This window comes from Lolium rigidum, chromosome 1 (assembly GCF_022539505.1).
Source record: "Lolium rigidum isolate FL_2022 chromosome 1, APGP_CSIRO_Lrig_0.1, whole genome shotgun sequence".
Lineage (NCBI taxonomy): Eukaryota > Viridiplantae > Streptophyta > Magnoliopsida > Poales > Poaceae > Lolium > Lolium rigidum.
The window spans coordinates 62,521,833-62,535,358 of NC_061508.1; the positions used below are offsets into that span (position 1 = coordinate 62,521,833).

General features: G+C 46.8%; 1 protein-coding gene across 1 annotated transcript; it reads left to right on the plus strand.

The window, feature by feature from the left end:
- The first annotated feature begins 2,109 nt into the window (after positions 1-2,109).
- LOC124708773 (RNA-binding protein 24-like) lies at positions 2,110-6,378 on the plus strand. The gene is made up of 6 exons (XM_047240440.1): positions 2,110-2,319; positions 2,396-2,528; positions 3,865-4,021; positions 5,134-5,167; positions 5,573-5,870; positions 5,975-6,378. Exons 1-6 carry the CDS (start codon positions 2,110-2,112, stop codon positions 6,049-6,051), a joined length of 909 nt encoding a protein of 302 aa, XP_047096396.1. The 3' UTR covers positions 6,052-6,378.
- Positions 6,379-13,526: the final 7,148 nt, after the last annotated feature.

Consider the following 13,526-nt stretch of genomic DNA (forward strand, 5'->3'; position numbering starts at 1 on the left):
AACTTCAGAGTAATAAAGCTTCATTTATCGAATAAACAGAGTCCATGTTTGCATTTGTGTACGATGTTACATCGGGCATGGCTAGTGTGTATCAAACCCATTAATTGACGTAGGCGAACAAAAGTTTTCTACATACGATTTTTCTAAATTTCATTTGGATCAAAAAACGAATTCATTGATTGGTACATACTTGTGTCAATTTTAGGCCATCTATTCGTTGGGTTTGATGATGCAAAAGATGGCTCAGTTCAACTCACTCAGTGGTGTAGAGATCTCTCCACCGTTGGCCCTACACCCTCTGCCTCCCCCCTTTGTCCGCACCTTTTGTTTCCATGACACGTGTTTCGCACATGTTTTGCCATTTTGTAATTGGAAAGTAAACTTCCTATTCACATGTCTCCATTAATTCTTCCCGTCTTCTAGCGGTGGAAAAAAAGAAAAAGGAAGGGGTGAAACATTGCGCCTCTTCTTCACCGTGGTTTCCGTTTGCCACTCTCCTTAGGGGGACCACCCTCTACCAATTCACCACTTCCTTGCGGAGCTATGCGGGGGAACCTCACTTAAGCATTTGTGGTTGTACGCTAAAATATGAGTTTTTTTTTGCAAAGGAGATGTGAGTATTGTTTTAGAGAACGAGGTGTGAGATATTTGTATTTTTTATTTGAAAAGGGAATAGATGTTGAGGTCGAAGAACAAAAATAGAGAATACGCCCACAGGAAGGAAAGAAAAGGGAGGAATGGAAACGGTATAAAAGGCTGCACATAGTTGCCACCCATGGTAACCGTGTGTTCCAGCGCACAACTCGTAGCATGATCTACGGCTTGGTCCTCCAGCATCACCTTATGCATGTTTTGATAGATTGAGCTTTGTATCACCTTTGTTTTTATTTTCAGTTTTATCGAATTTTTGTGGTTGTGTACATCCTAGCTATGCAATGGCCGGGTGTAAACTATTCCGAATTGTTATCTTCATGCTACTAACTTTCGAGTAATAAAGCTTCCTTTATCGAATATGCAGAGTTTATGTTTGCATTTGTGAAGGAAGTTAGAGGCTAGTGTGTATCAAACCCATTAACTTGCATAGGTGAACAAAAGTTTTCTACATACACCAGCCAAGTTGCTTATGAAAATTTTAGGCCCTCTATTCATCGGGATTGATGATGCACATGATGTGTTTGCACGCGCCACACGCAATTCTCCCCACTCACCTGTGTAGAGATCTCCCAACGTTGACCCTACACGCTCCGCCTCCCCCTCCCTCCCTCTCTTCTTGTGCATCCACGACACGTGTTTCGCACGTCCTTTGGCATTTTGGAATTGGGAAGTGATCGAACCTCCTGTTCACATGTCTCCATTAATTCTTCTCGTTTTCTAGCGGGGGGAAAAATAAAAACGCGAAAAAGGGGTGGACGTTGCGCCTCTTCTTCGCCACGGTTCCCTTTTCCCGCTCCCCTTAGGAGGACCACGCTCTACCAATTCACCACTCCCTCGTGGAGCTATGCGGGGGAACCCCACTTCAAGCATTTTTGGTTGTACCTTAGCTAAAATATGAGTATTCTTTTATAGGTGGAGATGTGAGCTCGATATTTATCAGTTTTGTTTGAAAAGAGAACGAGATGTTGAGGTCAAAGAACAAAAATAGAGAAGACGCGCGCCCACAGGAAGGAAAGAAAAGTGCGAGAAGGAAAGAGTATAAAAGGCAGGGCATAGCTGTCGCCCCATGGTAACCGTCTGTTCCAGCGCACAACCCGTCGCGCCTGCCTGGCCTCCTCCCCCACCCAGCCCAGCCGAGCCCCCCTTCCCCTTCTTCCCTCCACCGGCCAACCCACCCCAATTGCAACTGCACTCTAAGATGATGAGATTCCTCCTCCTCTGATCATTCAGCCAGCACATCCCAGCAATCTAGTCTTGGTAGGCAATATATGGTAGCTAGTGTGGTTCGGCGCCGCTAAAAGGCACGCACGCACCGAGAGCTGGTGCACGGCGGCGGCGGCGGAGCGCCCGAATTAAGCAGCCGAACCGAGCGCGCTTGCTAGACTGCTGGAAGCTAGCGAGATCACTGGTTCCTCCACGGCGTCCGGCTTTCTTGCAAGGCGAGCGAGAGGCATGATGGCGGCGTCGTCGTCGTCGACGGCGGCGGCGGCCTCGCCGTACCGTTCGCGTTTCGGCGACACGACTGAGACGAAGGTGTTCGTGGGCGGGCTGGCGTGGGAGACGCCGTCGGAGGGCCTCCGGCAGCACTTCGAGCAGTACGGCGACATCCTGGAGGCGGTGGTGATCACGGACCGGCTCACCGGCCGCTCCAAGGGCTACGGATTCGTAAGCCGTCCTCCTCCTTCTCGGCATGCGCCGCCAGCATGATGATGGGCTAATAGTTGTCCGGGTGAATTCGCAGGTGACCTTCCGGGACGCGGATGCGGCGCGTCGTGCGGTGCAGGACCCGAACCCGACCATCACCGGGCGGCGCGCCAACTGCAACATTGCGTCGCTGGGTCCGCCGCGGCCCGCCCAGCAGCAGCAGCCTCGAGGTGAGTGATATCCATCCGTCGAGCATCTCAAGGATAACAACAAGGAATTCTTTTTGTTTCCTTGGTACCACCACCCCGATTTCCCCTCCCACGATCGTAGCCTAGCGTAGCATTCCTACGCCACGACTGAAGACCATGACACGAGCATGTATATCCTCTTCCGATGGGTCGACGGCGGTGTGGGCAGAGTCTGACGGGTGGTGCGGCGGCGGAACTAGCTCGCGCCGGCATCTGGCATTGCCAGCGCAGGGCAGGCAGGCAGGCAGCGGGTAGTGTGGCGAGCACGAAGGGTTTGATGGAGAGTCATATGCCCAGCCTGGCCTGTCAGTTCAGTCCAGTCCTCGATCGGTGCGTGCCCCACCACCACCACCACGCGTGGCTGGGAGCTCTAGAGATACAACTACGTTCTTCTACTCGATCGGAGTACATTGGCTTGCACACACACATTTTTTTCTTTTTTTTTGCAGACAGCTAAACCCAGACGCATTTTTCTATCCGTTTGTTATTGTTGCTACTTCAATCCAACTGGCAGCTGGAACAATCGAGCAATTAGTTTTTTTCTCAGTTAATAACCTGCTAAATAGCGCCGTTTCTGCTTAATCAGATTCTCTAACCATGCGCACTGTACCTGCCGTAGCTTCTTCACTGTACGTAGTAGCAAAACCAAATGAATACGAGTGAGGCAACTGCTTTGACTGGATGTTCCGTGGTCGGTCGTGGCAACAAGCATGATGAGGTTGTAAAGGACTAGATAGATAGATAGATAGATAGATAACTGTTAGTCGAGTGGGGCATCCGCCTTTCCCAGCGGTAAAAACAGAATCTGGCCGCTAGCTAGCTTATAGTAAAACAAAATGGGCCCAGCCGAGTATATACCCTTTGACCGGATTAGTACCCCTTGTATCTTGTCTGCTCGGATAACACACTGGTTTAGTTTAGCACCAAGAGGGCCACGACGAGAACAAGAACCTGATGCGCATCGATTCAAAAGGGAATTGCGAGCACGACCGAGCCCAGCTGGTCAAAGCAGTCAAGGCGCTGGGCGCGGGCACATGCAGCTCTCTGACGCCGATCGAAAACAACAAACAGTTTTCTGATTCTGTATAGTTTCGCGCTCCGGCTAGAACAATTCTAGTGCAGTACAAGCAAGCATGCATATGTCTGACGACGGCTGCGTGCGTGGTTCATTTATTTTCTTTGCTTCCATGGTCTTGTTGCTTTCGCGCTCGTCCCCCCTGCAACCGGTAACATGGCACTGATGGCTGATGAATTGTCTCATTTTGATCCTCCCCTGACTGACTGTGAAACGCTAACATGGATGGATGAATGGATACAGGGACGGCGTCGACCCACCTGCAGTTGCAGGGCCCGGTGCTCCAGGGCCCGCACTTCTTCCCCAGAGCTCCGCAGCCGCAGATGCCGGGCTTGATGCAGCACCATGGCGCCGCCATCTACCACCACCACCACCCTGCTTCCCCTTCGCAGCAATACGGGTGAGCACTCCTCCTCATAGCTCGCCTTCTCTCTGCAAATTCCACATGGCTACACCCGCAGTCATAGCTAGGAGATCAGATAGATATATACAGTAGATGGTCGTACTGGTAGGGAAGGGGAGACCGGAGATGGAGACGGAGACGGTCCCCCACGCTTTCTTCGATGGTGGCCGGCGTGCGTGGGTCTCTTTCGCCATGCGGGATGTTGCCGCTCCCGCCAACATTTCCTGCACCGCTTTGGTTTGGGCTGCTCTGCTGCAGGGTTTAATGCGTCTCGCGTGCACCATGCTCGCCACTCCTTTGTTTTGGGTATATACAATCAGTTGGAGTAGCTCAAATCACTGTCTTTGGTACTAGGAGTATTTCTTTCTATCTCTCACTATTTTTTAGGAAATGGAGGCGAGGGTCTATTGCGTTAAGTAATAAAGTGCCCATTTTCGGAAAAAAGGAAACGGAGGCGAAAGCTCGATCAGCCTCATCACATTGAAGTCTTTCTTCCTTGGAAATCTTTTCCTTTACAAAAACAGGGAGAAAAGGACGGTCATTTGGCTCAGCCTACATGCACCCATTATGAAAAAAATGTACATACAGACATTGCACATGGAACTCTACGGAAAAATGCAGAAAAAAATGTCTCATGAACACCTATTTTAAACCACTGCCCAATTATCTTTTTTACACATGCCGCAAAAAATGTCTTCTTCTCGGGATACTTCGTGTGCAACCATCAAATATCTGGGTTTACACCTAATTAATATTTATTTATTTTTGGAAAATTTTAGACATTTCTAAACATGATTTTGGGACCGTGGGTGCATCTACACCAGTTAGTCGAAATGGATTTTCGAAACAAACAGGACCAGCTCTATTTTAGTGGTAAATGAAAAATAAGGGAAGGAGCCTTTTCTGGTTAAGCAGGATGGCCCTAGCTATAGTTGTGAGCCAGGTAGGTATGTTACGCAGGTCAATGATCTAGATTCTGGACTTTACAGCCTTGCTAATGGATAAGCAATAGGACGGTAGGGCTCTTAACTGTCAAAGTACCGGACCCAAGCTTTTTTCAGATTATGTCACTCGTTGAAGAAGCTTTGTGATACTATCTTTTTTTGCAGGTACTGGTACCCACCTGACTATCAATACCAACAGGTAAGCATGTCCCCTAACGCCCATCATCTTTTCTTTTTTACTTTTATCACATGCAAACGTACACCCCATAGCCAGTGCATGCTACTACTCTTTGCTCTCTAGGCAAGCACATGCCCGGCGAGTCATTCGTCGGCCAAGATAAATCGCACTGTTACTGTCTGATCTCAATCATATGCACTAGGAAACTTCACACACTGATGCAGATCGAGCAGAGACATTCTAAGACGGTCTGCATAGTTAGGAAAACACTTTACAACATCATTTCGTCATGATCAGTGCTAATTCTTCAGACAAGCACTGACACACTAGTGCAGCTAGAGCATGTCATAATTTCCTTAATTTGGGTAATGTTAAGTGGCACTTGGATTCTGGAGTACCTACGACAAACTCATGAGTGATCTGCAGGCGGCCATGATGAACCCTCAAGCGCTGCAGAACTACTACGCCCAGCTCCAGCTGTATGGGCTGGCCTCGCCGACAGCGCCACCGCCCTACCATCATCAGTACGTCGGGTACATGCCGACTCCGAGCCCAAGGGCGGTGCTCTCGCCGGCGCAGCAGCTCGCTGCCCCGCCGTACGTGCCGCTTGCGGCCGCGGCGGCGCAGATGCACGGCTCCTTCGTGCAGGTGCCTTCTCTCCCGCACAACTTCGCGCTGCAGCTGCCTCCTCATGCTGTGGCAATGCTGCCTCCCAACCCGACGGGTATGTCCTGTCTTGGCCATGTTCAATTCATTTCTCTTGATTTTGTATGGAGACTCTGAGGGTTTTCTCCTACAATGTGAGTAATGTTTTAATGTCGGATGCAGATCTGCAGTCAGGTGCAGGCCAGGCTTACTCTGCACATTCGGCGACGAACCAAAATAACGCCCATCAGGGTGCCTGATGGCCAGTTCCCAAGTTTGGAAAAGGGAATTCTGATTGATTCGAAACAAAACCCTTCGTAACTGACTGCTTTTTCTGGGGCTGGGAGAAAACAATGTGGTGGCTAATTCAAGTTGATTTCCATCTCGATCGGTCTGATGCGGACGAAGTTATTGATGGTCTGTAACAGTCTCTCTGGATGTTCTTTTCTTTTTCTTTTTTGAGGGAAGTCTCTCGGGATTCTTTGACTAGATGGCGAACCATAAACATTTAGTCCCGTCAGTGTTCCCGATTCATTTTTTCGTATTGACATGTATTCGGCAAAATAAGTTTCAGAATTTTTTGTAAGAGGGGAAATCGAATTTCACATGCACATTGCATGGCGTAGCAGAGGCTGTTTGCTTGAAAGAGTGGACCACAATACTCAAAAACGCTTTTGATATTAGGCCCATGGGCTGCAAGGACATTCAAATATCAGGTTCTTGTGTCTTTGCGGGGGTTGCGTCCAACCCGCTCTATCCTCGTTTTATTGGTGTGTATGGAGGGCGTCCGGTCTTGTGTGTCCATCGGATCTTCTAAGATTCGGTCGGTTTTTGTGTCCATTGTTGTGGTTTTAGGCTAGTCACTTTCGATTTACGGTTGTTATCATTGAACATGGTTACTCATCTAGTGTGCTTGTCCTTTTAAGGTCTTAGCACCACAACTTACTGCCTCTCTACTACAACAAGCTCTAATGCGATAAAAAATTCCTAGCTCCCCTTCGACTCGTGCTAGTATCTATAATCGCCTAGGTGGTTTAAATACCTTTTTTTTGGGATATTTGCAATACAATTGATGACTATTAATGTATCATTGGATATTTCGCAAAAAAGCTTCTTGATCGACAAAAAGATGGGAAAACCCTATTACCCGCTCTAGTGCGGGACAGATTGCATCCCCATCATGCCGGCCAAGTTGGGTCGACCCATGAGTTTAAGCCGTGACCGGTTTCTAGCTGCTTTTTCGTTTTTCGCTGGTTCTAAGGTTTTTGTAATTTTCTTGCTTGGTTTTTTCAGATTTCTCTTTGGGTTTCCGATTTTGCCTGTCATGTTTTTTGAAATTTTCCAAACCTGAACTTTTGCAAATATTCAAATTTCTAGGTTTAAACATTTTGAAATTTCATTTTTTGAAATCGTAACATTTTTCAATATTTTTCCAATTTTGAACATTTTAAAATCTAAAAATAAAGGGAAAAAAACATACATGGTATTTCTCTCCACTCGGTGCAGCACATGACCGACACGCTGTAGGTGGGGCATTATCCTGCTTGCCCATGAGAGGGAATCAAGGTTTCCCACAATGTTGGGCCGCAACTGGGTGGGAAATGGAAGCCAGCAACGTTTCCATTGGGAATATAGATGAAAGTGGGCCAATATAAGGTTATCCTCTTGAGAGATTCACATTTGATCTTGAGTGCATATGCTCCTAACAACGAAAAAATGATGATGGGGGCGATGGTGATGATGTTGATGGAGGCAGAGCAACATCCGGGGTGACGCTCACGGTGTTCCCTGCTATCTTCGCAAGAACTTCTTTGTTTCGTGTATATCTCTGTTGACAACCGTCTCTATGGAAATCCGTGATATCAAGACTATTTAAAGTCAGTTTGAGGTCAAAACTCATCGGATGGTGTCGCGTCGAAACCGACACAAAAAGATGTGCGGGGCGGCAATATTCATCGGCTTCTTGATCATTCTTCCATTTTGGAATTATGGTGGATGGCATCAAAGAGAGAATGTGATTAAAGTTCTACCCACTTATTCAATACGAGGTTTTATGCCATAGGGTACAACTGACATGTCCACTGTATTTACTAGCAATATTTGGCGCGACGGCACACTGCGCTAGTATGGTGGCTGACTGATGGAAAAGTAGATTAAATAATATGCATATACCATTTAAATTGTAATATGTATAATAAAGTGGATCCGTTAAAATGGCTAGGTTGGCATTGCTACATACTCATGGGCTTTTTTTCTACTGTCCAAATACTGTAGTTACTGTTTTCGCCCATGCAATGTTGTGTTTCTATAGGGCAACTGAATACAAATAATGAATATATCATTTAGCCCGTAGCTTTATTTCCTTGCATGAAATTCTTTTGCGATACATATCCAAGATGCACCCGAAAGATTTGAGCACAACATACATGAACTTCAAACCACACTATGGACACGATAAAAAGTAAGGGGAGTATGGAGTGGCATTAGGGAGGTCTCTTTGATGTTACTGCTTTTGTGATCGGACGAAAGGATAATAATATGTTCCTTCTTTCTTGAAGAGCGTGGGCGTGAAGGGCTGTTTGGTTCCTTGTTCTTCCTTGAAGAGTGTCGGCGTGAAGGGCGGTTTGGTTTCTCGCTGGAGGAGCTTGATGCGCCGTCCCCGAAAACGTGGATGGGTAGGCATCAAGGTGCAGTTTGCGTCTGTCGCACATCCGCAAACCAACAGTCAAGTTGAAAAAGCAAACGGCCTCATATGCAATGGTATCAAGAAACGTCTGCTGGCACCACTCGAAAAAGCGAGACACGCTTGGCTCGACGAGTTACCCTCCGTGTTATGGAGCTTACGAACAACACCAAATGTAGCAACTCAAGAAACTTCGTTCTTCCTAGTCCATGGTGCTGAAGCAGTGCTCCCAATAGAAATAGAACATAACTCTCCTATATTTGTGGAATATAACGAAGAGGCTTCGTAAAAGGCGCTTGAAGATGATATCGACGCAATTGATGAAGCAAGAGATGTGGTGCTCTTAAGGGCAAGTTCATATCAGCAGAACCTTAAAAACTATCACAATCGATGTTTGCGGCCCAGGTCCTTTGAAGTCGGTGATCTAGTTCTTCGACTCAAGCAGGACGGTCATGAGAAGCTGGAATCACCATGGTTGGGGCCATACATCGTTACCGAAGTTATTCCAGAATGTGCATATCGACTAAAGGACAAGAAGACAGGCAAAGATGAAGGGAACCTGTCGAACGTTGCACAGTTACGACATTTCTATGCTTAGAAGGAAGCCAATATAGTAGCAACCATGTAAACATAAATTGTATCTGAACATCTTGTTCAGACGCACTCTTTTCCTTTCAAGGTACCGAGTGGGGCTGAAAGGTTTTTTAATGAGGCGGGCTTGCTTTGATGCAATATAGCGTGGTTGAAATAAAAATAGTGATGACATATATCCTTATTTTCTTTGCAAGACTTGCTCGGGGGCTCGAACCCACAAAATATAACATAGCTTACCTCGACAAACTTGTCAAATATAACTGCTTTGGTTTCACAAAAACCTCGCGAATAAACAGTACTCTCACGTTACTCCAGATACTCGGGAGCTAAGAAGAAAAATACAATTTAATAGAGGGAAAAACAATCAGAAAAATTTGCTTTAACTATCCAACTTTCTCGCAAAAATTTACAGCAAGATACGACAATATAACACACAGGAAAATTGTTGTTAATACAAGGACCTGATACTTGAAAAACAAAAAAAAACATACAAACATACATATATAACATTGCGTTTTGGCTCAAACCTCACACAGTCAGCGGTATAAGGAGTCACTATATCAACCTATCTATATTTTCCCTTGCAGCGAGTATATGTTGCGTCGAATCATCATATCGGTACCCTTTGAAGAAAGAGGAGTATATTTCGATGAGTTTATCTATTATTTTCTCGGCAGCAGGCGACACAGCCGCATTGTGCCGGTCCAGGTTTATTTTCCTCTTCGAGCTCTTGAGGAGAACACCTTCCACGACCTTGTCAATATCCATCTTCGGGTGATAAATCCTCAGCCAGATCAAAGCAAATTTTGCGCCAGTCACCATCCGAGCCTTTCCGAGGTCGTGAATATTGCGTACATCCCTAAACTTATCCATGAGCTGAGTAAGATTCTCGGGCTGAGGATTACGAGGAAACATGGCGTTGTATACCATGGCCAAAGTAATGTTGCAGAAGTCAAGAAATTCCCGAGTTTGGGTGACACGGTCTTGAAATTGAACAATATGGTGGCAGCGTGCTTCGTCCGCCCAAAAATCAATATTGTTGTCTCTGGCAAGACGTAGAAGGCTATCGACCCGCAAGTTTACTCTTTGTTCTTCGGCTGCAGTATCTAAGAAAGCGCCTACGGGAGACAAAGGAAAAGCAAAATAGCACACAGACAAAGACAGAAAGGTAATGTGAAAGTGGTGAGACGATAAAAATGTACCAGTCATATCTTGACTCGCATCACTCATAAGGTACAGCATATAGTTCTCCCGTTGAACAAAGCGAGCGGCGTTGGAAGTCGCAGTTTGTTCCAGTTCAAGAGATTCTTGCGCGTGATGAAGAGCAGTTTGTTCGCGATCCGAGGATTTTCGTGCCTGTTCCAAGGCAGTCATGGTTTGTTTCTACATCGACTGAAGCTATTGTCACAAATCTGCATCTCCTTTTTCATCAAGTCGGGACATGATGAAACGTCCCAGGAAGTACTGCCAGGCACTTTCATAGAGTGTGATGCAGCAGGGGACGTGTCGGAGTATCTAGTCCCTGTATAGTTATCAAAAATCAACTGGAAAGCAAAATTTTTTGGAAATCAATCACTCAGCAAGGCGGAATTTTTCATTCATGGCCACAGTACATTACATAAAAGAGTTTTCATAATATATGGCTCATAAGGCGCTTACATAAATGATCGGGAGCAACAAAAGGCGAAAATATGTACACAGAAAAAGGAGTACAAGTTTGTCTACTTTACCTCCGTGTGGGTAGTGCTGACAGAGGCAGAAGATCTTGAATCAAGGATGGGATAAAGGATGGCAATGAGTTTCCTCGCGAAGAGCTTGGCATCCTTTACCAGAACTTTCCACTTCTCGTTGTTCAAGCCTCTGACAGTAGCAACCTTAGCCCAGTCGACTTTTTGGCCACTGCTCTCCACGAGAGCTAGAGTGCCTTCGACTCCAATCTTCAAACTTGCTTGGCGATGCGCCAAGGCTGGATCATCTTTTCCATTGAAGCGTTTGGCGAGTTGGTCAAAACTCTCGGGCAAGTCAGTCTTCGGGAAAAAGTGCGGGAAGATGCGCTCCAACGTGGTCCGCGTTGACTTCAAGTACTTACGCGCCAGGGAGAAGTTCAACTCCAGGACGGTGAGAGTATCCAGGAGACGATCTTGATCCAAGTCTTGGTTCCTGGTATAGTGCACTACAAGGAAAAGGCCTACCGCTGGCGAACCTAAAAGGCCCATTGCCGGCGCACCACGAGCCCGCCGGTGCGAACGGGCCGGTGATAGTCGGCCACCTGCCGGCGCACCGAGTGCAGTGCGCCGGCGATAGGACGGATATTGTCGGCGCGCCATCGACGCTTCGCCGGCAAAGGACAATTTCCACCGGCGCACCGGCAGGCTGTGCCGGCAGTAGTGCTTCCAGACATCGGCGCATGCCACGTGCGCCGGCAGTAGGTCATTTAGGTGCGCCGGCAATAAATTCGAAAATTCTTTTTTCAGCTTTTTTCCAGCATATTAGAATACATATTTGACAGCAGTATATATTTACAACACAGTTCATATTTGTACAAGCAGCACATGCAATATGAGAAGCACATAGAGAGTCAAGTATCATTTCGGTATCAATACACAAATACACAAGTCTCGTTCCGGAATGTTGATTCATACAACACATGTGCATATGCAACACCGAACGACGAAGTTTCACAAAGTTAGAAGTCTCGGTACATAGTCGTCTACAAGTATCGTCATACACCTCACAATGTAGGTCCTAACCTAAACTACAATCACATAGAACATGACCAACATGGTCATGATGACCATCATCAGGAAGGCCATGGTCTTCATCCGGTTCATCCTCATGTCCCTCATCTCTCCCGCTACATAACGGGCGTATCTTCCTTCCGCCTCCACCCTAGTGGGGTATCCCTTGTAGCTGTTGCCGCTGAAACGGTGCACTCGTCTCCGACAGTCCTCCCGATCGTCGTAGACTCCAGGAACCCTCCCCTTGTACACGACATATATCGTCGGCATCTCCATTCACAAGACAAGTAAAACGTTAGTACCAATGCAATGAACAAGTGCCAACTCAAATAAGAGACAAGTAGTACGAACTAAATAGCATGTGCCTCATACTTTGTCGGTCAAAATAAATAATAACATACAGGGATGGGGTCAGCGAGGCTAGGTAGGATGCACAATAGATTGATATTTGTGGCCATCACACCAAGCCTCACTGGCCCCACCCCGGAGTGTACAAGTGACCGAAAATTTTAATCATCGGCCAATGCAATTAAGAAGTGCGAACTCAAATAAAAGACAATAGTACGAATTAAATAGCGTGCCTCATACTTTGTCGGTCGAAACAAATATTAACATCCAGCGATGGAGTCAGTGAGGCTAGGTAGGATGCACAAGAGATTGATACTTGTGGCCGTCGCACCAAGGTTCACTGGCTCCACCCCCGAGTGTACGAGTGACCGAACATTCTAATCATCGGCGAACTCCAAATACGAGGCAAGTAATGCAAATAATTATTAAGCTATCTACGCCATAATCTTGAAATATATAGCAAAGTAAATGAAACTATAGACACATGTTCACATGCACATTCATACAACTAAATAAAAGCAACAAGTCGATTCTATTGGAATTTATAGCAATTATTACAATACGGAAGTTCAAGGACATATCGTTCAACCTTTAGCAAGTGTTCCCGTCGTAGGATCAGGTTGTACGCCTAGGGGGGAATGGACGGCAGCCCTCAAGCGAGTTGAACGGCCTCTCATCACGCGACATCTCCAGGCGGAGTTCTATCTCGTCATTAGGTAGTAGACCGTAGCGGTAGAAGAACTCGCCAGACCTAGCGTTGACATCCTGCAGGATTACCGTGCAAATGAACTGCTGGATGCGACCCCAGTTCTTTCTAATCTCTCTATCAGGGACATCCGCCATGTTTGCAAACCTGTTTCTGAGATTCTCTCGGCAGCAACATGTCATCTGCGTACTTTATGTACTCCTGCATCTGAAGGATGGCGTACCACGCGTCCATCCCATTGTCTTGCGTCGACTGCTTGAAGCAGGGGAAGTTGGTTGTGTGGGTTAAGACCAAGCCTCCTCGGGATTTCCTCTCTACTTTGAGGGGGCCTGCCTTGTTGGCGAAGCCGGTGAGAGAATCATTGAGAAGGGCCCTGATGTGGGTGTAGTCTTTCTTGCGGTCCCTACCCGAGTCGAGATAGACTGCATGCGAGTGTTGCGGGTGCACGACGATGAGGGTGCGAGAACTTGTCTCTCGCGGAAAACACACGGATTAACCTTTGGAAATGCAAATGGAGATATAGGATAGAATGGTGATGGGGGACTAGCGAGTGATTACTTACTCAGGGAAGTAAGGGATGAGAATGGCGCCCTTCTTAATGTTCGCCAGCATGAAATCCTCGACCTGCTGGGTGGCAATCGCGCGATCCCCAGCGTTGCAGATGAT

What these genes read in the sequence shown, in the direction of transcription:
- LOC124708773 (XM_047240440.1), top strand. Translation starts at nt 2,110, where the DNA reads ATGGCGGCGTCGTCGTCGTCGACGGCGGCGGCGGCCTCGCCGTACCGT. An exon ending in CCAGCAGCAGCAGCCTCGAG is followed by an intron (nt 2,529 to 3,864) that starts GTGAGTGATATC and finishes GAATGGATACAG; the next exon opens with GGACGGCGTCGACCCACCTG. An exon ending in CTGACTATCAATACCAACAG is followed by an intron (nt 5,168 to 5,572) that starts GTAAGCATGTCC and finishes AGTGATCTGCAG; the next exon opens with GCGGCCATGATGAACCCTCA.